The sequence below is a fragment of the Salvelinus namaycush genome, chromosome 37, assembly GCF_016432855.1.
Source record: "Salvelinus namaycush isolate Seneca chromosome 37, SaNama_1.0, whole genome shotgun sequence".
In the NCBI taxonomy this organism is placed as follows: Eukaryota; Metazoa; Chordata; class Actinopteri; order Salmoniformes; family Salmonidae; genus Salvelinus; species Salvelinus namaycush.
Window position 1 is genome coordinate 30795332 of NC_052343.1, and position 23457 is coordinate 30818788.

Here is a 23457-nt window from a genome sequence, read left to right on the forward strand (position 1 = left end):
CAAAACAGTGGTGGGGTAACTGCTTTGTTATTGTTTCAACTCCGGATTGCCCCTTTAAATTTTAATTGTTGTTATGCTATAGTATAAAACACTTTCTTGGGTTGTCTGTGATGTCTGTCTGACAGGTAAGATCTCAATTGCATACTCCTCGTGTCCTCTCATCCAATGGGTTTTGAGGAGACGAGGAGAGGACGCGAGGAGTATGCAGTTAAGATCTTCCAACAGACACCACAGGTACATCCTCTCTGCTCCTCTACACTGACACCAGGTACATCCTCTCTACTCCTCTACACTGACACCAGGTACATCCTCTCTGCTCCTCTACACTGACACCAGGTACATCCTCTCTGCTCCTCTACACTGACACCAGGTACATCCTCTCTGCTCCTCTACACTGACACCAGGTACATCCTCTCTACTCCTCTACACTGACACCAGGTACATCCTCTCTGCTCCTCTACACTGACACCAGGTACATCCTCTCTGCTCCTCTACACTGACACCAGGTACATCCTCTCTGCTCCTCTACACTGACACCAGGTACATCCTCTCTGCTCCTCTACACTGACACCAGGTACATCCTCTCTACTCCTCTACACTGACACCAGGTACATCCTCTCTGCTCCTCTACACTGACACCAGGTACATCCTCTCTGCTCCTCTACACTGACACCAGGTACATCCTCTCTGCTCCTCTACACTGACACCAGGTACATCCTCTCTACTCCTCTACACTGACACCAGGTACATCCTCTCTACTCCTCTACACTGACACCAGGTACATCCTCTCTGCTCCTCTACACTGACACCAGGTACATCCTCTCTACTCCTCTACACTGACACCAGGTACATCCTCTCTGCTCCTCTACACTGACACCAGGTACATCCTCTCTGCTCCTCTACACTGATGTGGAAGAACAGGATAGCTGAAAGCAGATTCCTGGTGGCCATCCATTACGTTGCTCTGACCTATCATGCGGGCTCAGATCAGTGCAGATGAAAACCAAAGAGGATAAGGTGAGGAGGCAAAGAAAGGAGATGAAACTTCTCTAGACTATTAGACTATTCAGATACATTGGTCGGGTGTGGGAGGAAATGAAGCGTGAGGGGGCGTCTCACTCCTCATCAGCGTTCTTCAGCATGAGTATGGCGTTGTATATCTTGAGGGCGGGGCCTAGTTTGATTGACAGGATCTTGACTATGTCTGCTTGGGTGAGAAGCAGGAAGGCCTCTCCATCCATTTGCTGGAACGATACAGAGACACAAAATAAGCTCCAACACAGAACGTGTGTGTGAGTGTTTGAATGTCAATGGCAGAATTTAATTTGAGAGATGAGAGGGGTGTGTGTGACTATCGTGATTCACAAAGTTGGGGTTTGAAATGGTAGCTCTTACCTCTGCCCTGAAGGTGGCAGCATGCTCTTTGCAGCCCGGGAGCCCTTTGACAAAACTGGCCACCTGACCCACAGGGAAACAAACATCACACATCACACATCACACACACACACACATCACACACAGCAGCACACACACATCACACACATCACACACATCACACACATCACACACATCACACACATCACACACATCACACACATCACACACACACACACACACACACACGTGATTAAAATGCAATAGGATACTCAAAGCTATTGTATTGGGTGTATGTGTTTTGCACAATATGTGGGTTTGTACAGTATGCATACAGCGCCTGTACATGTTTGTATTGCTTATGTGTTTATGTGTGCGTGTCTGACCTCGTCGGTGGTCCAGGTTGCAACTCTCTTAGCTGTGAGGCCCAGGACCTCAGGGAGCAGCTGGCAGTGTTTGTCCCAGCACAGAGCCACCCTGTGAGGGGGAGAGGAGGAGCCACCTGGGGAGAACACTGACTCATGGAGCGCCTGCTGGAGAGACAGGGAGTCTGGGGGAGAGGGAGGAGAAATTAGCTGTAAATATCTTCAATAGACATGAACAGACAATATATAATCCACACAGCGTTACACCCATTCTCTATTTCTGAGAGCAGAACCTCTACCTTTCCCATCTCCATTCTCCTGCTTGACGACGTGCAGCTTCAGATACTTTGGGACTGGAGCAGACCTGTTGAAAGACAACATACAGCGCCTTCAGAAAGTATCCACACCCCACAAATCTTTCCACATTTTGTTGTGTTACAGGCTGAATTTAAAATGAATTAATTACAGCTGTGTTTTGTCACTGGCCGACACACAATACCCCATAATGTCAAAGTGGAATTATGTTTATTACTAATTAAAAATGAAAAGGTGAAATGTCTCGAGTCAATAAGTTCAGGAGTAAAAATGTGCTTAACAAGTCACATAATAAGTTGTATAGACTCACTCTCAGTGCAATAATAGTGTTTAACATCTCTGTACCCCACAAATACAATTATCTGTAAGGTCCCTCAGTCGAGCAGTGAATTTCAAACACAGATTCAACCACAAATCCAGGGAAGTTTTCCAATGCCTTGCAAAGAAGGTCACCTATGGGTAGATGGGTAAAAATAAATAAAAAAACAGACATTGAATATCCCTTTGAGCATGGTGAAGTTATTAATTACACTTTAGATGGTGTATCAATACACCCAGTCACTACAAAGATACAGCCGTTCTTCCTAACTCAGTTGCTGGAGAGGAAGGAAACTGCTCAAGGATTTCACCATGAGGCCAATGGTGAATTTAAAACAGTTACAGAGTTTAATGGCTGTGGTAGAAGGATGGATCAACAACACTGTAGTTACTCCACAATACTGAGAGTGAAGGAAGGAAGCCTTTACAGAATATAAAATATTCCAAAACATGCATTCTGTTTGCAACAAGGCACTAAAGTACTGCAGAAAATGTGGCAAAGCAATTAACTTTATGTCCTGAATACAACATGTTATGTTTGGGGGCAAATCCAATACAACACATTACGGAGTACCACTCTCCATATTTCAAGCATAGTGGTGGCTGCAATCATGTTAAGGGTATGCTTTTAATCATTAAGGACTGGGAAGATTTTCAGGTTAAAAATTAAACCTAATGGAGATAAGCACAGGCAAAATCCAAGAGGAAAACCTGGTTCAGTCTGCTTTCCACCAGACACTGGGAGATGAATTCACCTTTCAGCAGGACAATAACCTAAAACAACAAAGCCAAATCTACACTGAAGTTGCTTACCAAGAAGACAGTGAATGTTCCTGAGGCCGAGTTACAGATTTTACTTAAATCTGCTAGAAAATCTACAGTATGGCAAGACCTGAAAATGGTTGTCTAGCAATGATCAACAACCAATTTGACAGAGCTTGAAGAAATTTACAAAGAATAATGGGCAAGTGTGGAAGGTGTGGAAAGCTCTTAGAGACTCAACCAAAAAAAAAAAAAATGTATTTGTCACATACACATGGTTAGCAGATGTTAATGCGAGTGTAGCGAAATGCTTGTACTTCTAGTTCTGACAATGCAGTAATAACCAACGAGTAATCTAACCTAACAATTCCACAACTACTACCTTATACACACAAGTGTAAAGGGATAAAGAATATGTACATAAAGATATATGAATGAGTGATGGTACAGAACGGCATAGGCAAGATGCAGTAGATGGTATAGAGTACGGTATAGAGTACAGTATATACATATGAGATGAGTAATGTAGGGTATATAAACATAAAGTGGCATAGTTTAAAGTGGCTAGTGATACATGTATTACATAAAGATGGCAAGATGCAGTAGATGATATAGAGTACAGTATATACATATACATATGAGATGAGTAATGTAGGGTATGTAAACATTATATTAAGTGGCATTGTTTAAAGTGGCTAGTGATACATTTTTACATAAATTTCCATCAATTCCCATTATTAAAGCGGCTGGAGTTGAGTCAGTATGTTGGCAGCGGCCACTAAATGTTAGTGGTGGCTGTTTAACAGTCTGATGGCCTTGAGATAGAAGCTGTTTTTCAGTCTCTCGGTCCCTGCTTTGATGCACCTGTACTGACCTCACCTTCTGGATGATAGCGGGGTGAACAGGCAGTGGCTCGGGTGGTTGTTGTCCTTGATGATCTTTATGGCCTTCCTGTGACATCGGGTGGTGTAGGTGTCCTGGAGGGCAGGTAGTTTGCCCCCGGTGATGCGTTGTGCAGACCTCACTACCCTCTGGAGAGCCTTACGGTTGTGGGCGGAGCAGTTGCCGTACCAGGCGGTGATACAGCCCGACAGGATGCTCTCGATTGTGCATCTGTAGAAGTTTGTGAGTGCTTTTGGTGACAAGCCAAATTTCTTCAGCCTCCTGAGGTTGAAGAGGCGTTGCTGCGCCTTCTTCACAACGCTGTCTGTGTGGGTGGACCAATTCAGTTTGTCCGTGATGTGTACACCGAGGAACTTAAAACTTACTACCCTCTCCACTACTGTCCTGTCGATTTGGATAGGGGGGTGCTCCCTCTGCTGTTTCCTGAAGTCCACAATCATCTCCTTTGTTTTGTTGACGTTGAGTGTGAGGTTATTTTCCTGACACCACACTCCGAGGGCCCTCACCTCCTCCCTGTAGGCCGTCTCGTCGTTGTTGGTAATCAAGCCTACCACTGTCGTCCGCAAACTTGATGATTGAGTTGGAGGCGTGCATGGCCACGCAGTCGTGGGTGAACAGGGAGTACAGGAGAGGGCTCAGAACGCACCCTTGTGGGGCCCCAGTGTTGAGGATCAGCGGGGTGGAGATGTTGTTACCTACCCTCACCAGCTGGGGGCGGCCCGTCAGGAAGTCCAGTACCCAGTTGCACAGGGCGGGGTCGAGACCCAGGGTCTCGAGCTTGATGATGAGTTGAGGGTACTATGGTGTTAAATGCTGAGCTGTAGTCGATGAACAGCATTCTCACATAGGTATTCCTCTTCTCCAGATGGGTTAGGGCAGTGTGCAGTGTGGTTGCGATTGCGTCGTCTGTGGACCTATTGGGTCGGTAAGCAAATTGGAGTGGGTCTAGGGTGTCAGGTAGGGTGGAGGTGATATGGTCCTTGACTAGTCTCTCAAAGCGCTTCATGATGACGGAAGTGAGTGCTACGGGGTGGTAGTCGTTTAGCTCAGTTACCTTAGCTTTCTTGGGAGGGTAAGGTAAAGACTCACAGCTGTAATCGCTGCCAAAGGTGCTTCTACAAAGTATTGACTCAGGTGTGAATACTTATGTAAATGAGACATTTCTGTATTAATTGACAAAAAAATTCATTTTGTCATTTGATGTGCAGATGGGTGAGAAAAAAATGTATTTAATCCATTTTGAATTCAGGCTGTAACACAATAAAATGTGGAATAAGTCAGGGAGTGTGAATACTTTGTGAAGGCACTGTACTCTCTTAGTAAACCAACAACAAACACTCTGCTCCATCATGCATTCTAGAGTTTGGTAGGAGAGAGTGGAGTCTGTGTGTTACCTCTTGGCCTTGGCTCCGTCGTTGATGGGCTCAGTGGAGCCCCTTGGTGGCTCACTCTGACTGCTGCACCTGGATCGTTCGCCCTCGTAAACCATCGGCCCCCTAGTTACACTACCATAGAAACAACTGTTACCATGGAAACAACTCCACAACTCCAGACTTTATTTGCAGTCAGATAACAAACAAAGTCATGGAAGCTCTTCCGAACCCCTTCTGTTACATGTTCCACACATACCTGGTCTGAGGGGAGTCGTCTGCAGGCTCAGGCTGCTCCGGTGTGGTGGGGCTGTTTGTCTGGGTGTGTGAAGGAGGGTCTGGGCATCGCACACGGTGATGAGGCCCACTCAGGGTCATAGGTCGTTCTCCACTCAGACGGTCTGGTACCTGGTCCTCCCTGTTCAGGTTCATCTCCGAGTACGGACAGCTCACCCCCCTACACACACACACACAAGTTCAGAACAGGAACACAGATCACCTTGCTCACAGATTACAGCACACAGATCACAAGTCATTCTATGACGTGTTTTGATTACAAAACTTTTTTGACAGTTAGTGTGTGTGTTTGTTACTGACGTGTAGTGGGTTCCGTAGCGGGGTCCTCGGATGTGACCAACCCCATTGCACCCTGGGGTAGGACAGCCCTGCCCTGGGAGGACCAGCATATCAGTGGAGCCTGAAACACACCAGTTAATACTACTAGTTAATACTACACACATAAACAGAGAAAAAAAAACCAGAGTTAATACTACACACAGAGACACACATACACACATAAACAAAGACAAAAACACCAGAGAGTGACCTGACCCCACACACATTTTGGAAGTGTGTGCGTGTGTGTCTCACCATTGGAGGGGTGTTGTAGGGGATGACTAGTCTTCTGACACCAGCCCACAGGGTGGAGGTCTGGGCAGTCAGCATCCACCCAGTAGTCATACTCCTCACTCCAGCCATCAAAATGGATCTGAGAAAAACAGAGTTACACACACACACACACACACACACACACACTACTCCACAATAATCATACTGCACTCTCAGACACAGCGTACCCTCAGTCTGTGGTCCTCCACCTCGGCGATGGTTGCTACGCGGATGAGCATGGGGTTCCTCTTATCGACGGCTTCCAGCTTCATTCCAGCCTGGAACCCATGGCACGGACGCTACAGGACACATTCAAGAGTTAACATCAGGTGATACAGATGGATTAATATGCATGTTTTGTAACAGTGTAGCTGACATAAATAAAGACTGTCAGTGGACCCAGAACAGAGCCCTGAGGAACTCCATGTGAAATTCCCCCAGGCCTCCCAATCAACACCAACAACGTAATTTGCATGTGTCACATGTTTTGAGTGTCAACTGTATGTGTGTGTGAGAATGTGAGTGTTTTACCAGTTTGAAGGCACGTGCAGGGGCTGCCTGTGTCCCAGTCTCCTCCATGTATTTATCCCAGGAAAAACTCCTCGGGTGCTTATACTCTGAGAGGAGAAACCACAACACACACCCTTATACAATGTTTCATGGTGTATCCAAATAAAGCGTTGAAATATGTTTGTGTGTGTCTCACCAGCAGGGGTGGTGAGGGTCAGCTCAGCTTCCTCACAGTAACCTACAGGGTGGATGTAGGGACTGCTGGCATCACACCAGTAGTCATAGGTGTCGTCCCAGTTGTCAAAGTGTATGAGGAGTCTGTTGTCAACAGCAGCCGCGATGGACGCTACGCAGATCAGATATGGGTTCTTCTTATCCACCGCCTCTAGCTTCATACCCGCACGGAACCCTGACGGAGTCACCGACTACACACACATGCACCCACATAGTTCATATACAAACTAACTTGAATGGACCTAAGGTCACCAACTAATTCACAACACAAACACACTATTAATGGATCCACACAGGCTGTCAGGTAGGCTCACCGTGTTGAGGCTCTTGAAGAGGTGTTTGGGGGCCAGCTGACCTCTGCAGTTCTTCACATACATGTTCCAGTTGAACTCCCCATCCTTACAACCTAGACACAAAAGGTTGAAGGTTATAGTTTTGTCTAACAACACACACAACATTGTACAGTCGGTAGAATATGCATGTGTGTCAGGTGTGTGTGTATGTGTGTCTGGTGTGTTTGTATCTGTGTCTGGGGTGTGTGTGTGTGGGGGGGTGTGTGTGTATGTGTGTGGGGTGTGTGTGTGCATGTGTGTCGGGTGTGTGTGTATGTATGTCGGGTGTGTGTGTATGCGTGTCGGGTGTGTGTGTATCTGTGTGTGTGTGTGTGTGTGTGTGTGTGTGTGTGTGTGTGTGTGTGTGTGTGTGGACCTTTAGGCAGTAGCAGCTTGTGTCCCATCTTCTCACACCAGCCCGCCGGCTTCACATCCCAGGTGTCAGCATTTACCCAGAAGTCATAGCACTCTGGATACCCGTCGAAATGAAGCCTTACCCTATAACCCTGGACCTGAGAGAGAGAGACAGACAGAGAGAGAAAGAGACAGAGAGAAAGGAACGCAAAGAAATGAGGGAAAGCAAAGGGTTAGTTGTTAGAAAACAGACGTTCCTCCTATATCTTATTGGTCTGACCTGTTAGACACGTACCTCAGCAACACTGAGCACACAGAACAGAGAGGGGTGACAGGGGTCCAGTCCTTCTAACTTCATTCCCACTTTGAAGGCATTCCTGCTCTGAGGGAACGACTGGTGCTGCGAGGCACACACACATAACACTCTTTCACATGTCTGTACAGCTGTGTGTGTGTGTGTCAGAGAGAGAGTATGATAATGTGTGCGTGCCTCACCTCCTTGAACAGTTTAAGGGGGGCAGCTATAGCCTTCTCCTCCTCCATGTAGGAGGGCCAGCTCCAGGGTCGCTTCTTATTGGGTGGGGCTGTCACTGGGGGTGGGACAACAAAACAGTCACATCAGCCAATCAGTGACATGAAAACCAGCAGGATTGCAGCACTCATGACCTCTAGTCTACCTGATTGGACAAACTTTCCAGCCCTTGTCATTCCCAACAAATCCATCTATCCATCCTCTCCCTCCCCTCAGTGTAATAATAGGACATACCTAGCTTGGCCAGCTTAGCAGCTCTCCTCCCTTTGACAGCCTTGGCCTTGTCCTGTAGAGAGAGACAGTCACTCATCGGCAGGTGAGCTGCCACACACACAACATTACAATGCTTTCAGGACCAGCGTTGGCCACATCTTCTATCATCACCTCTTCCTCCTCCTGGTTGTCTTCCTCTTCATCACCAGAGTCCATGTAGATCTTCCTCTTCTTCCTCACTCGTTTCCCCAGTCCCCCCTCCCGCCCATCTCTCTCCCGCTGCTCTCTGGGAGATGACCTAAACACACACGGAACAGAGGTCATTCTAGGAACTATGCTCATGTGATGACTGTTTTGGTCTTAACTTCACTAGGGTAGGGGGCAGCATTTGGAATTTTGGATGAAAAGAGTGCCCAAATTAAAATGCCTGCTACTCAGGCCCAGAAGATAGGATATGCATATAATTAGATGTGGATAGAAAACACTCTAAAGTTTCCAAAACTGTTAAAATAATGTCTGTGAGTATAACAGAACTGATATGGCAGGTGAAAACCTGAGGAAAATCCATCTAGGAAGTACTATTATTTTGAAAGGCTGTTTTTCCATTGAAAGCCTATCCACCATACAAAGACTTAGGACCCAGTTCACGGTCTCTATGGCTTCTTCTACATGTGCCCAGTCTTTAGGCATTGTTTCAGGCTTTTACTCTGAAAAATGAGGGAGATACAGCACTTTCAATGAGTGGACAGTGGAAATTTCCAGACACGAGTTCAGCGCATGATCGGGGAGCGCACCTTTGTTTCTCCTTTTCTATTGACGAAGCTTTTGTCCGGTTGAAATATTATTGATTATTTATGACAAAAACAACCTGAGGATTGATTTTAAACATCGTTTGACATGTTTCTACGAACTTTTATTGTACTTTTCTAAACTTTTCGTCTGGATGTTGAGAGCGTGCATTGTGCCTTTGGATTACTGAACTAAATGCACCAATAAAACTGAGGTTTTTGGACATAAAGAGGGACATTATCGAACAAAACAAACATTTATTGTCTAACATGGAGACCTGGGAGTGCCACCAGATGAAGATCATCAAAGGTAAGTGATTAATTTTAACGCTATTTCTGACTTTTGTGACACCTCTCCTTGGTTGGAAAATGGCTGTATGGTTTTCTGTGGCTAGGCGCTGACCTAACATAATCGCGTGGTGTGCTTTCGCCGTAAAGCCTTTTTGAAATCTGACAGCGGCTGGATTAACAAGACGTTTAATCTTTAATCCTATGTATAAAACTTGTATTTTTCATCAATGTTTATGATGAGTATTTCTGTAATTTGATGTGGCACTCTGAAATTTCACCGGATGTTTGTTTGAGACAATGATTACTGTACATAACGCGCCAATTTCAACTGAGGTTTTTGGACATAAAGATTAACTTTATCGAACAAAACACACATTTATTGTGTAACATGAAGTCCTGTGAGTGCCATCTGATGAAGATCATCAAAGGTTAGTGATTAATTTAATCGCTATTTCTGACTTTTGTGAGCCCTCTCCTTGGCTGGAAAATGGCCGTATGGTTTTCTGTCACTAGGCGCTGACCTAACATAATCGCGTGGTGTGCTTTCGCCGTAAAGCCTTTTTGAAATCGGACACTGTGGTTGGATTTACAAGAAGTTTATCTTTAAAATGGTGTATAATACTTGTATGGTTGAGGAATTTTAATTATGGGATTTCTGTTTTGAATTTGGCGCCCTGCAATTTCACTTGCTGTTGTCGAGGTGGGACGCTACCGTCCCACTGATACCAGAGAGGTTAACTGTTACTACTATCAATATGCTTTCTAAAATACAGTACAGTAAGAACAGCTAACATCTTTACCTGCCACTGGAGGGCTGGACACAAATGGAGCTGCAGTATTTGCCCTGGAGGAAACTCTCCAGTGGACCGGAGCCCCCACACGACCTACAGCTAGCCATCGCAGCCCTGTGGCCCGCCTCCGCCCTGGGGCCCGCCTCCGCCCTGAGGCCCACATCCACACTGGGCTCCTCCACAGTGGGACCCTCCTCTAGAGACAGAAGCACAGGGCCTTGGGCTGGGGGAAAGAGCAGAGTAATATTGAAGCTTTGTAGAATTCAACATTGAATGCCCCCATCTGCAGAGCACCCAGTATGTAGTATGCTAATATACACAGTGCTGACATATATCAGAGCTATGAGTCTAAATTCTACACACCTGTATTATAAACAGTCAAAACTATGTTATAACTCCTTCATAACCGTATGTTTACTTTACCCTTAGGTGCAAGTGGCTGGACTTCCTTGGCTGCAGAAGAGGCTGCGCTGCTCTCTGATTGGGCCTCTGGTGGAGGGGTGGGGCTTTTCGACTGGGCGGAGTTCTGGGGGGTTGGCCCTGCCTCTTTGACCTCTGGCTCTGTCACGATCTCCAAAGTTCCAAACTCTGTCATACGGAACTGAGAGATACCAGTCAGTCACACACCTGTCTGTAGTATCCACACACACACACACACAGACACACAAACACACCGTACCTTGATGTCGCTGCCGGGCAGTGTGGCGATGCCGTCCTGCCAGTCCAGAGCGCCCATCATGTCAAACTCTGCCCCATGGGAGGGGCCATCGCTGGGCGGGGTGTCAGTCATCTCTCCCTGCTCTCCTCCTCCTGCACTGACATCAATCAATCCATCAGTCAAAATCAAATCAAATCAAAATAAAATGGTATTTGTCACATGCGCCGAATACAACAGGTGTAGTAGACCTTACAGTGAAATGCTTACTTACAAGCCCTTAACAACAATGCAGTTTAAAAAACAAATAATATACCTAAAAATAATAAGAAATAAAAGTAACAAATAATTCAAGAGCAGCAGTAAAATAACAACAGCGAGGCTATATACAGGGGTTAGTCGAGGTAATTGAGGTAATATGTACATGTAGGTAGAGTTATTAAAGTGACTATGCATAGATAATAAGAGAAAGTAGCAGCAGCGTAAAAGAGGGGGGGCAATGCAAATAGTCTGGGTAGCCATTTGATTAGATGTTGAGGAGTCTTATGGCTTGGGGGTAGAAGCTGTTGAGAAGCCTCTTGGACCTAGACTTGGCGCTCCGGTACCGCTTGCCATGCGGTAGCAGAGAGAACAGTCTATGACTAGGGTGGCTGGAGTCTTTGACAACTTTTAGGGCCTTCATCTGACACCGCCTGGTTTAGAGGTCCTGGATGGCAGTAAGCTTGGCCCCAGTGATGTACTGGGCTGTACACACTACCCTCTGTAGCGCCTTGCAGTTGCCATACCAGACAGTGATGCAACCAGTCAGGATGCTCTCGATGGTGCTGCTGTAGAACCTTCTGAGGATCTGAGGACCCATGCCAAATCTTTTCAGTCTCCTGAGGGGGAATAGGTTTTGTCGTGCCCTCTTAACGCCTGTCTTGGTGTGCTTGGACCACATTTGTTTGTTGGTGATGTGGACACCAAGGAACTTGAAGCTCTCAACCTGCTCCACTACAGCCCCGTCGATGAGAGTGGGGGCGTGCTCGGTCCTCCTTTTCCTGTAGTCCACAATCATCTCCTTTGTCTTGATCACGTTGAGGGAGAGGTTGTTGTCCAGTCAGCCAGTCAATGGGCGTGTTCGAGCGGATACATTTTGTCTAGTCGACGGTCACCGCCTTTCAAAGTGTGTTGCAACATAGGGATAAAAATTGTCAGACTTGTGCCTGCCTATATGTCGACTGCTTGAACTTGACAAAAACCATGTGATCAAAGGTCATGCAGTTTTTGATGAAGTCACTGCTGTTGCTTCTCACCAACTGCACCATGCATTATTTGTCAACCAATCATTAGGATGTTTTTGGTGGACCCACGTGAACGTGACCAAAGACGTGACTGAAACAGGAACCAACTTGACTGCGATTCTAAAGCTATAGGGGATACAAATGAAAGTGATATTTGAGACCTCTCTCTAACCAATTAAATTGTACACATGTTATGTCTTCAGTTTGTGAGTGTGTGAAATAGAAAAGTATAGAAAAGTTTATTTTCGACATCTATAAAGAAAAACGTTTATATACAATAGCAGGTATGTTGACACTGCCATGTTGATCTGAGCCTTTCTGTTGGAAAACCATTACTTGGGCCGGGAAGATACCAGTATTGCGATTCTCGTTAGGATCATGGCAAGAAAACACATTTCTTTAGGAAAGAAGCCCTATAGGTGGAAATAAACAGTATTATGTTGTCATCCAGAATCACATTAATTTATTTCCAAGCTATAGCCACAATATTTTACAAACAGCAGGTTTTTAAAGGACCAAAGAGCTGTCTGCCTCGGGTTTGAATTTTTGCCATGTAAAAAATATTGCAATACTGGTATTGCAATACACAGCCTAACAATTACAGTGTCCGACATTTGGTTGTCGCAGATGCACCTCGCCTGACTTTACTCGTTAACACAAAGTTTTTTTAGCCTTACTACTTGAACATACCCAATCAATCAATAACCATACAGGTGTCACATCCAAATGACCTCGTACCCCTGCACATGGACTCGGTACTGGTACCCTGTGTATATAGCTAAGTTATCCTTACTCATTGTGGATTTATTTCTTGTGTTCTTATTTTTTCTATAACTTTTCTATTTTTCTCTCTGTATTGTTGGAAAGGGCCCATCAGTAAGCATTTCACTGTTAGTCTACACCTGTTGTTTAGGATGCATGAGACAAATAACATTTGATTTGAATTAAGACAGCACGCCCGTTTCAGCAGTGGATGGGGAAACACTGCCACATGCCTATTGACATCTGTCTGTCTCTCATGTTAAGACAAGATGTGTGGGAGTTTGTTCATGCAAGGATATGGGCTAGAATAGGTCTGTCTGTATGTTCTTAAAGTAAAACTGAAATTGTATCCATTTGACAGATCTTTCTCAAATGTCTATCTATGTGTTGTTTTCATTATATATAAGATATCTATGTCTGTATCTTTGTAATATTTTTCCACCATGTACTTTAGGGACCACAATGGGAATAAGTCACTGACTTTATTTAGCAATCCCTGTTAAGTTTTTTTAATGAATGTAGTGTGTGTGTATGTATTTTTTTAAATTAGCTAATAAAAACAATCAATCAAATAACATTATCCAAAAAGGGGTACTCTAAAAATATCCCTGGCACAAAAAGTACAGGTACCTGCAAGAAGTCAACCAGCGCGTGCAAGTCGGGTACTAAAGAACCGCATCCCATCGCCGCTAGAGGGCGACTGTTGTGGAATACATGCATGCACTTATATGATGCAAAACAAGTAAATATGTTACTTTTTAAAGCTAAATATCACAAAATAAATGCACAAGCACTCCTGCATGGATTGGCCTAGAACACAAGTATTGACAAACACCGTGAGAGACGTGACAAATACAAGTTAAAAGAACAAGTTCAGCTTTTCCTTGTTTTAACAGTATCTTATTAAATCGGCTGTTTGCATTGACGCGGACAACAGAGATGGTAGAATAATCAATGATTTTAATGAAAACAATGTGTTCTGCATAGAAAGGTCAAATTTACGTGTGTTTTAATCAAACCAAGATCACGATATAACGTTTTCGCCTCGACGCTGCATCAACACATATTTTGGTCAGAAAGAATATTTGTTTGACTGAAATATACGAATGGGAAGTAAACAATCAAGTGTGCTGTTCAACAGCTGTCAGTTTACGTTCCCAAGTTTAAACCTCGAATTTATTCGACCATATATAAAGTGTACGTGCGCCCATGATTAGCATTCGTCTTATACAAAATGGCGGAGCAAAGGAAGAGGCCACCAACACGTTAAAACTATGTAAATGACTCAAATTATTTATTGAAACACATAATGCAGGGCCGTGTCTGTCAAATAAAACGAAATATATACCCTGCAATTTCATATGTTAGTGTTATCCCTCATCATGGCCATTTTCTTTACTTTCCCCTTGTCTCGGAATGTCAGCCAGCTAGCTGCCAGCTAGCTTGCTAACTGCTTCTGGCTAGCAAAGCGTCACTACGGTTCAATTCAAATTGGTAGCTAGACGGCTAAGAACCGGGACTAGCATTTTGGCTTGGTGTAGCGAAGTAAGGACAACCAGTAATAAATAAGTTTCCAGGTTTTGAACGTTAGAAAATGCTTAGGAACGGACTTCCACATTAGTTGGTATAAATAAGTAAATATCCGCCCCTACACTGCCTTATTTGTTCAAGGCTAAAATATAGAATTGCTTGCTTTTAATTTCTTCAATAGAAACTTGACTCTCCGATTTATCTTTACGGTTTTAAATCACAGTACAAATAATAAGAACCGGTGCAAATTATAAAACGAACGATGCTTTATCGATTACTGTTGTTATTTGCAACATTTAATGTATAACGGCGATTATATTGTTTGAAAATTATGGAACTCACCTCGTTTCTGTTTTAACGCTTATTTTGAGCTGGATAGTGGATGCAATGCGCATGCGTTCAATGAACGCTGCCTGACAACTTTGGATCTTGGTAAACTTGAGCACACAACTATCGATGGTCAATAGGTACAGCAAGACGGACGCTTAGAGTGGACATGTGGTTTATTAAATATTTTATTCATGCCTTGGGACTAGTCTTTCTCCCTCGTGTATTTTCAGAATCTCAGAGAGCATCAAATCGGAGCGCAAGGGCGTGCAGAGTCTGTTTGGCGTGGCGCGCGATTTCCATTGTGGTCATGTCGCTGTATGCCGTCAATAACTGTTTACGTCACCACCAGTCAATATTGTCCCCATATGTTAAAAGAAAGATGACAGTAGACTAATCATAAACCCAACTTCTAGCTGTTTTATGAACTTGGCCACACTTCCAACCAGTAATTCAGCAAAAAAGTAAGAACAGTCAAGTCCAGACGCCTAATAGGTCTACAGTAGTTAGACCGTAGTATTGATTACAACAAGGCCTATAGGCTATCAGCTCTTAATGTTTTTTTTATTGTAAAACGTGATGCCTTTTCATGTTTGTTATCTATGTCCAATCAGACCAGACGTCCGAAATAGAAGCTCTCTGACTTTGCTATTTTAAGGGTTAATTAATAAGACATCCCTACTGTTCTTATTACAAGTGAAACGTTGGACTGGAAGAGGCTACTGTAGTCTATTTGGCATGAGATGCAGACCTTCAATGGCTGTGTCGCCTATAAATAAGCATGCTTTTTCCAGTCGCTACCGCTAGATGGCAGTATAATGCTGTTTTCTGACGGATTACACTGTAACATCTCAGTTGCCCAGTCACACATTATTCTCAACATCAGAAGAACGACAGATGCAAACCATGAGATGGCCTTCAGGGGTAAAGTGGCCGACACGAGGGTAAGAGGACTGTTAACTCGGATTTTATACTCAGAAAAAATCTGATTATGTGCCATCCGGGCAACCGTGGGTCAGATATGGACGCTGTTATAATAAAATACGAAATCATCAGGTGTCGTTGTTAGCGACTATGAAACATAAACTATCAGCCTATCATTTCTATTCAGCGACTGATATTTCATTTATCGTGAATGGCAAATGCAACAGATAATGATCACTCAGTCTGTGCAAATGAAGGTCTTCTGTCCTTTGCTGCTCCCCCGCAGTGCGCATCCCTTGCAGAGTCTGTTGGAGTTTTGCCATGGGAGATTTTACACCTGCTGAATGATCCACGGTTCAGTTGACAGTGCTGTCACGGCTTTGCTACAGTGTCTTGGCGGCTGATTTGAGTATAGCCTAGGTCTATGATGGATGATATATTATTATTGGGATGAATGACTCTGACTCTCTCTCGATCAATTTCTCTCTTTCACTCTCTTTCTCTCGATATCTCTCCCCCAGACAGTGCTTGTACACCTGCTGCTGTGCCTCGTCATATTCTACTCTCTCTACTACATGATTGGGAGTGTGTGTTTCGGCGCGTTCAGGTGCGACACTTTTCTTTTCCTCTCTCTGCGTGCACGTGTGGTTATTGGGTAAGTGACCTTGCTGGAACGGTGAGCCGTCCTCAGGCGGCTTCTATAAACCTGGTGCCAGGTGACAGAAGAGAGGGGGAGGGATTCGTGAAATCCACAGCAACTATTGGTCTGTTTTCATTGATTGGAATGACAGTCAGTTTCAACCGCCCTGGTTCCCTCCTAGCTCCTTCTTTTGAATATCCTGTTTGTTTGTTTTATCTGCTGTTCTTCTGTTTGCATTCAGGTTGGATCACTTTGATGGACTTATTCCCTTTGACTTTAAGACTGAACCAACCAATTTGGAGTCCAACTCCAAATACCTGGGTGAGCGAAGATGTGTATGGTAATGTGTGTGTGTGTGCGCACGCATGTCCTCTACAGATGGTTAAGGTCTTATATTGTTGTTCCAGTGAACCTGCTGTCCATGGAGTTGACCTATTTCTGCAGTGGTCTGCTGTTTGCAGCCGTTGTGAGGAGATGGGTCTGGGACTACGCTCTCACAGTCACACTACTGCACGTACTGCTCACCAGCCTGGGTGAGACACACACACATACACACAGAAATGCATACACATGCCTGAACTCACTCTCACACACACACACACTGGCTTAACTCAGAATAATCACTTGCTGGCAGAGCAGAGTGCTCTGGGCCAGCTTTGATGACATCAGGACGGGACGGGAAGTTGGGTTACAGTTGAGAAGCAGCTGGGCTCTAAACAAGGCACATATATTGACCCTATCCCATGGTCTTCTTTAATTCCCCTTCCTCATGTGTAAGGATTGGATGGGTCTAGCTCTAAAGCAATACTATGTACACCCCCATCCTTAGTTCTGTATGGTATATTACCTGTTTTTAATGTGTGTTTGTAATGTGTGTTTGTAATATATGTGTGTAATGTGTGTGTTTCAGTGATGTTGGAGTTTCCCTTGGTATGGCAGTGGTGGCTGGCCCTTGGTAAGACCTGTACCTCACCCACACATGTTCTGTTTTATTGTGTGAAACCTTCTGAGGAGTTATAGACGAGTAATTGGTTATGTCTCTTCCTTATTAATGGTTTTGTGTGTGTGTGTGGTTGTATGTTTTGTTTGAAGGCAGCGGGTTGTTTCTGATGATCTGTAACGGTCAGCTGATAGCTTACTTCACCTGCCAGAGTGACCAGAGTTACCCCACCTTCAACAGCTACTGAGTACACACACACTGACTAGAGTTCTTTGCAGTGAGTCCGGTGGAAATGGAGGGAAACCAAATGTTCCTGTTGACTTGGTTACCTGTTTGATTGTTGCACTTTGTTTCTGTTGGACCGGCTTCCCAGACACTAATTGAGCCAAGTGATTCTCCACTGAGCAATCTTTTGAGTCCAGGAAACAGCTCTTATATGTAATATCTGTAGTATGTAATATCTGTCGTATGTAATAGCTGTGGTATGTAATATCTGTAGTATGTAATATCTGTAGTATGTAATATCTGTGTTCTCTACGAATGTTAATCTTATGTCAGACAATGTTAATCATGTAATTTATCATCTTAGACCTATTAAACCAGCTGTAACCTCGCACACCTGGGCTGACTCTACACACACACACACACACACACACACACACACACACACACACACACACACACACACACACACACACACACATACACACACACACACACACTTGTTCTTATCACATCCTGGTTTAAGCCTAACCCTAACCTTAACCACAACCCTTACCCTAACCCTAACCACAATCCTTACCCTAACCTTAACCACAACCCTTACCCTAACCACAACCCTTACCTCAACCACAAGCCTTACCCTAACCACAACCCTTACCATAACCCTAGCACCTCACCCATGACCCTAACCCTAGCACCTCAACCCTAGCCCTAATCTTATGTTGTTTTTTAAATATATGTTTATTGTATTCTATTGTTTTATGGACAGTGATAGTACCACTGATAGTTGGAGTGTAGAGGGGAGACAGATACAGAGGGAGACAGAGAGGAAGGGCTGAGACGGGATTGGTGCTCACGTCACCAGGGATGTATGTGTTCCATAGTCTGAGGGGCTACCACTAGGCCAGACCGACACCTTATAGTCAACCCTGACCCTAACGTTGGTTTATCCTACTTTTTATCCTACTTTTCTCTTTGACCCGTAATGTGATGAAGCTAGGCTCCGCCTGGTTCTCCCTTTGACCCAAGGTGCAGGAGGCCGACTCCAGGTAGCTCCGGTTCAGTTTAACCACTGGTTCTAACCCAGCCCCCCCCCCCCCCCCCAAAAAAACACACACACACTCATCAGGTTGGGAATGAATGGGGGAGGGACTTTCCTGGCTAGCAAGTCATCCCAGTTGATGGACAGGAAGAAGGTGTGGCCCTGCAGCTCAGCCTACAAACAAAGTGAGACAGCACGTCAATGTGTGTATGGGTGCGTGTGTGTATGTGGTCTTGCATGTATGTGCCAGGTGGGGTAATGGGGGGTGCTTACAAGGTCCTGTTCCCCCCTAAGGCGTTTGGTACAGTCTCTCTCCAGCAGGCCCTGCAGCAGAGACCGGGCAGACTGGGACACACTTCTATGGAGCTGCAGGGGGGCGTGAAGGATGTTCTCAAACATCTCGGCCTTACTGCGACTGTAGAATGGGGGCTGAGGAAGAGAGAGAGAGAGAAAAGAAGAGGATAGAGGGAGCCAGATAAGTGTGCAGTGGATGGAATATTCTAGTTGAAAAGTAGCTGAAAGAGAAGAGAAAGAGAAACACACTCACCAGTCCATGAAGCATCTCATAAAGTACACTCCCCAGCCCCCACCAGTCCACTACTCCACTGTAGGCGTGACCTAACAGCACCTCTGGCGCCAGATACTCAGGGGTTCCACAGAACGTTTGCATAGTCCCACCCACAGACACACCCTCTTTACACAGCCCAAAATCTGTCAGAACCACATGACCTCCACTGTCCAATAGGATGTTCTCTGGCTTCAGGTCTCTAAGGGGGGGTACCGAGGGTTAAATCACTGTGAGGAAAATGCGCTCTCTCTCATTGTGTGTGTGTGTGTGTGTGTGTGTGTGTGTGTGTGTGTGTGTGTGTGTGTGTGTGTGTGTGTGTGTGTGTGTGTGTGTGCACCTGTAGGCTATGTTGAGGGAGTGGAGGTAGCCCAGGGCTGAGGCCATCTCTGCAGAGTAGAATGTTGCTCTGGGCTCTGGGAAGGCTCCCTCCCTCTGGAGATGGTAGAACAACTCTCCTCCATTGATGTAGTCCAGTACGAAGAAGAGAGTGTGAGAGGTCTGGAAGGAGAAGTGGAGCCCCACCAGGAATGGATGCTGCAGTCCCTTCAGCAACACACTCCTCTCTACCATCACATCTCTCTGGTGGAAGGAGAGAGAGAGAGAGAGAGAGGGATAGATAATGAATATAATTGAATGGAATGGAACGGAAATAGAATGGGACGAAAATAGAATAGAATGAAAATAGAATAGAATGGAAATAGAATGGAACGGAAATAGAATGGGATGAAAATAGAATAGAATGGAAATAGAATAGAATGGAAATAGAATGGAATGGAAATAGAATAGAATGGAACGGAAATAGAATAGAATGGAAATAGAATGGAATGGAAATAGAATGGAATGGAAATAGAATGGAATGGAAATAGAATGGAACGGAAATAGAATGGAATGGAAATAGAATGGAATGGAAATAGAATGGAATGGAAATAGAATGGAATTAAAATAGAATGGAATGGAAATAGAATGTAATGGAAATAGAATGGAATTAAAATAGAATGGAATGGAAATAGAATAGAACGGAAATAGAATAGAACGGAAATAGAATGGAATGGAAATAGAATGGAATGGAACGGAAATAGAATGGAATGGAAATAGAATGGAATGGAAATAGAATGGAATGGAAATAGAATGGAATGGAAATAGAATGGAACGGAAATAGAATAGAATGGAAATAGAATGGAATGGAAATAGAATGGAATAGAAATAGAATGGAATGGAAATAGAATGGAACGGAAATAGAATGGAATGGAAATAGAATGGAATGGAAATAGAATGGAATGGAAATAGAATGGAATTAAAATAGAATGGAATGGAAATAGAATGGAATGGAAATAGAATGGAATTAAAATAGAATGGAATGGAAATAGAATAGAACGGAAATAGAATAGAACGGAAATAGAATGGAATGGAAATAGAATAGAATGGAAATAGAATGGAATTAAAATAGAATGGAATGGAAATAGAATGGAATGGAAATAGAATGGAATTAAAATAGAATGGAATGGAAATAGAATAGAACGGAAATAGAATAGAACGGAAATAGAATGGAATGGAAATAGAATATAATGGAAATAGAATGTAATGGAAATAGAATAGAATGGAAATAGAATGGAACGGAAATAGAATAGAATGGAATGGAAATAGAATGGAATGGAAATAGAATGGAACGGAAATAGAATGGAATGGAAATAGAATGGAATGGAAATAGAATGGAACGGAAATAGAATGGAATGGAAATAGAATGGAATGGAAATAGAATGGAATTAAAATAGAATGGAATGGAAATAGAATGGAATGGAAATAGAATGGAATTAAAATAGAATGGAATGGAAATAGAATAGAACGGAAATAGAATAGAACGGAAATAGAATGGAATGGAAATAGAATAGAATGGAAATAGAATGGAATTAAAATAGAATGGAACGGAAATAGAATGGAATGGAAATAGAATGGAATGGAAATAGAATGGAATGGAAATAGAATGGAATTAAAATAGAATGGAATGGAAATAGAATGGAATGGAAATAGAATGGAATTAAAATAGAATGGAATGGAAATAGAATAGAACGGAAATAGAATAGAACGGAAATAGAATGGAATGGAAATAGAATAGAATGGAAATAGAATGGAATTAAAATAGAATGGAATGGAAATAGAATGGAATGGAAATAGAATGGAATTAAAATAGAATGGAATGGAAATAGAATAGAATAGAACGGAAATAGAATAGAACGGAAATAGAATGGAATGGAAATAGAATATAATGGAAATAGAATGTAATGGAAATAGAATAGAATGGAAATAGAATGGAACGGAAATAGAATAGAATGGAATGGAAATAGAATGGAATGGAAATAGAATGGAACGGAAATAGAATGGAATGGAAATAGAATGGAATGGAAATAGAATGGAACGGAAATAGAATGGAATGGAAATAGAATGGAATGGAAATAGAATGGAATTAAAATAGAATGGAATGGAAATAGAATGGAATGGAAATAGAATGGAATTAAAATAGAATGGAATGGAAATAGAATAGAACGGAAATAGAATAGAACGGAAATAGAATGGAATGGAAATAGAATAGAATGGAAATAGAATGGAATTAAAATAGAATGGAATGGAAATAGAATAGAACGGAAATAGAATGGAATAATAGATACCTCTTTCTTCCTCAGTATGACCTGTTTCTGTAGAACCTTGACAGCATACATACTTTCACTCTACATTTACATTTTTACATTTTAGTCATTTAGCAGACGCTCTTATCCAGAGCGACTTACAGTAGAGTGCATACATTTTATTACATTTTTTTACATTTCATTACATACTGAGACAAGGATATCCCTACCGGCCAAACCCTCCCTAACCCGGACGACGCTATGCCAATTGTGCGTCGCCCCACGGACCTCCCGGTTGCGGCCGGCTGCGACAGAGCCTGGGCGCGAACCCAGCCCAGCCTGGGCGCGAACCCAGAGACTCTGGTGGCGCAGCTAGCACTGCGATGCAGTGCCCTAGACCACTGCGCCACCCGGGAGGCTATGTCTGTGTCTCGCTAACACCACCTGCAACAAGATAAAGACATCACCAACACAACAAACACACACCGGCCTACTCATAAATACACACACACGTAAAGGGACACACACACTTGCTCCCACCTTCCCAAAGCTTCCTTTGCCGATGACCTTCAGGTATTGGAAATCAGAAGGCTTCACCCTGGTAAACATGACAACAGAGCAGCATGAGTGTGAGGTCTGATGATTTCCATTGGCTATGGGCAACTCAAGGAAAAACACCTGGCCATAACTTTGGGTACTCACTGAGTCTCCTCCTCCAGCAAACTTGGCAGACGCTGATAGAGAGAAAAGGGATGGGAGGGGGTTAGATTTGGGTCAGACAGAGATTATATAAATGGGTCATAGGTGTCCTGGCTGTATGCCTATATATACTCACCGATGTTCCCCCCTCTCTCTCCTCTCTTTCCCTCTCCTCTCTCAGGCTCTCCTGCAGCAGGATGGTCTGGGCGTCCAGGCTTCACAGAGACAACATGGACAGTGTTAGGCCTGTGTGTGTCTCTGTGTTAATTATAACATAATACGTTATTTTAGATCATCAATATGGAGTACAATCATTAACACAATATGAAGTAAGTTGCGACTTACTGCTGAAAGATTTGGTGGTCGGACACCAGTTTGTGCAGGAAGTTGCTGAAGCCCCCTTTCTTCCCTTCAAGCAGAGCTGAAACACAGGAAAGGGTTCTTACATAAGACTATGTCAGTATCAATATCAGTAGGCTCTCAAAGTGTCGATATAACTAAACTCACTATAAAGGAGCTGAAAATCTAATGAAAAACATTGAACGGAAATGAAGGTAAAAAAATCTCTAGTAACATGATGTAAGACATCAAGGGCATCATACCTGCTATTCAATGACATTAACGATGTGTTATACACTATATATACAAAAGTGTGTGGACACCCCTTCAAATTAGTGGATTCGGCTATTTCAGCCACACCCGTAGCTGACAGGTATATAAAATCGAGCACACAGCCATGCATTATCCATAGACAAACATTGGCACTAGAATGGCCTTACTGAAGAGCTCAGTGACTTTCAACGTGGCACCGTCATAGGATGCCACCTTTCCAACAAGTCAGTTCGTCAAATTTCTGTCCTGCTAGAGCTGCCCCGGTCAACTGTAAGGGCTGTTATTGTGAAGT

General features: G+C 43.7%; 3 protein-coding genes across 4 annotated transcripts; 1 reads left to right on the forward strand and 2 right to left on the reverse strand.

The window, feature by feature from the left end:
• Window positions 1–814: 814 nt before the first annotated feature.
• Window positions 815–15008, reverse strand: LOC120031459 (lethal(3)malignant brain tumor-like protein 4). Of its 2 annotated transcripts, none has more exons than XM_038977227.1 (21): window positions 14913–15008; window positions 11020–11150; window positions 10764–10941; window positions 10350–10563; window positions 8642–8768; window positions 8492–8543; window positions 8221–8315; window positions 8021–8125; window positions 7748–7883; window positions 7354–7445; window positions 7002–7230; window positions 6827–6912; window positions 6484–6594; window positions 6278–6395; window positions 6005–6104; window positions 5667–5864; window positions 5432–5542; window positions 2039–2103; window positions 1761–1924; window positions 1396–1458; window positions 815–1244 (listed from the first exon to the last, which is right to left on the reverse strand). In XM_038977227.1, the coding sequence occupies exons 2-21, from the start codon at window positions 11128–11130 to the stop codon at window positions 1116–1118; spliced, it is 2484 nt and encodes an 827-aa protein (XP_038833155.1). In that variant the 5' UTR covers window positions 11131–11150; window positions 14913–15008; the 3' UTR covers window positions 815–1115. The 2 variants fall into 2 exon arrangements, with proteins under 2 accessions (XP_038833155.1, XP_038833153.1); XM_038977225.1 differs by having other exon boundaries at window positions 11020–11155; window positions 14913–14953.
• A 1339-nt stretch (window positions 15009–16347) lies between these two features.
• Window positions 16348–17768, forward strand: LOC120031477 (transmembrane protein 244-like). Its single transcript, XM_038977255.1, has 5 exons — window positions 16348–16428; window positions 16703–16782; window positions 16869–16994; window positions 17372–17416; window positions 17554–17768. Exons 1-5 carry the CDS (start codon window positions 16397–16399, stop codon window positions 17646–17648), a joined length of 378 nt encoding a protein of 125 aa, XP_038833183.1. The 5' UTR covers window positions 16348–16396; the 3' UTR covers window positions 17649–17768.
• Window positions 17769–18382: 614 nt separating this feature from the next.
• On the reverse strand, window positions 18383–22463 carry LOC120030978 (serine/threonine-protein kinase Sgk1-like). The gene is made up of 7 exons (XM_038976483.1): window positions 22383–22463; window positions 21897–21956; window positions 19571–19812; window positions 19213–19432; window positions 18939–19094; window positions 18744–18839; window positions 18383–18403 (listed from the first exon to the last, which is right to left on the reverse strand). The coding sequence occupies exons 1-7, from the start codon at window positions 22461–22463 to the stop codon at window positions 18383–18385; spliced, it is 876 nt and encodes a 291-aa protein (XP_038832411.1).
• Window positions 22464–23457: the final 994 nt, after the last annotated feature.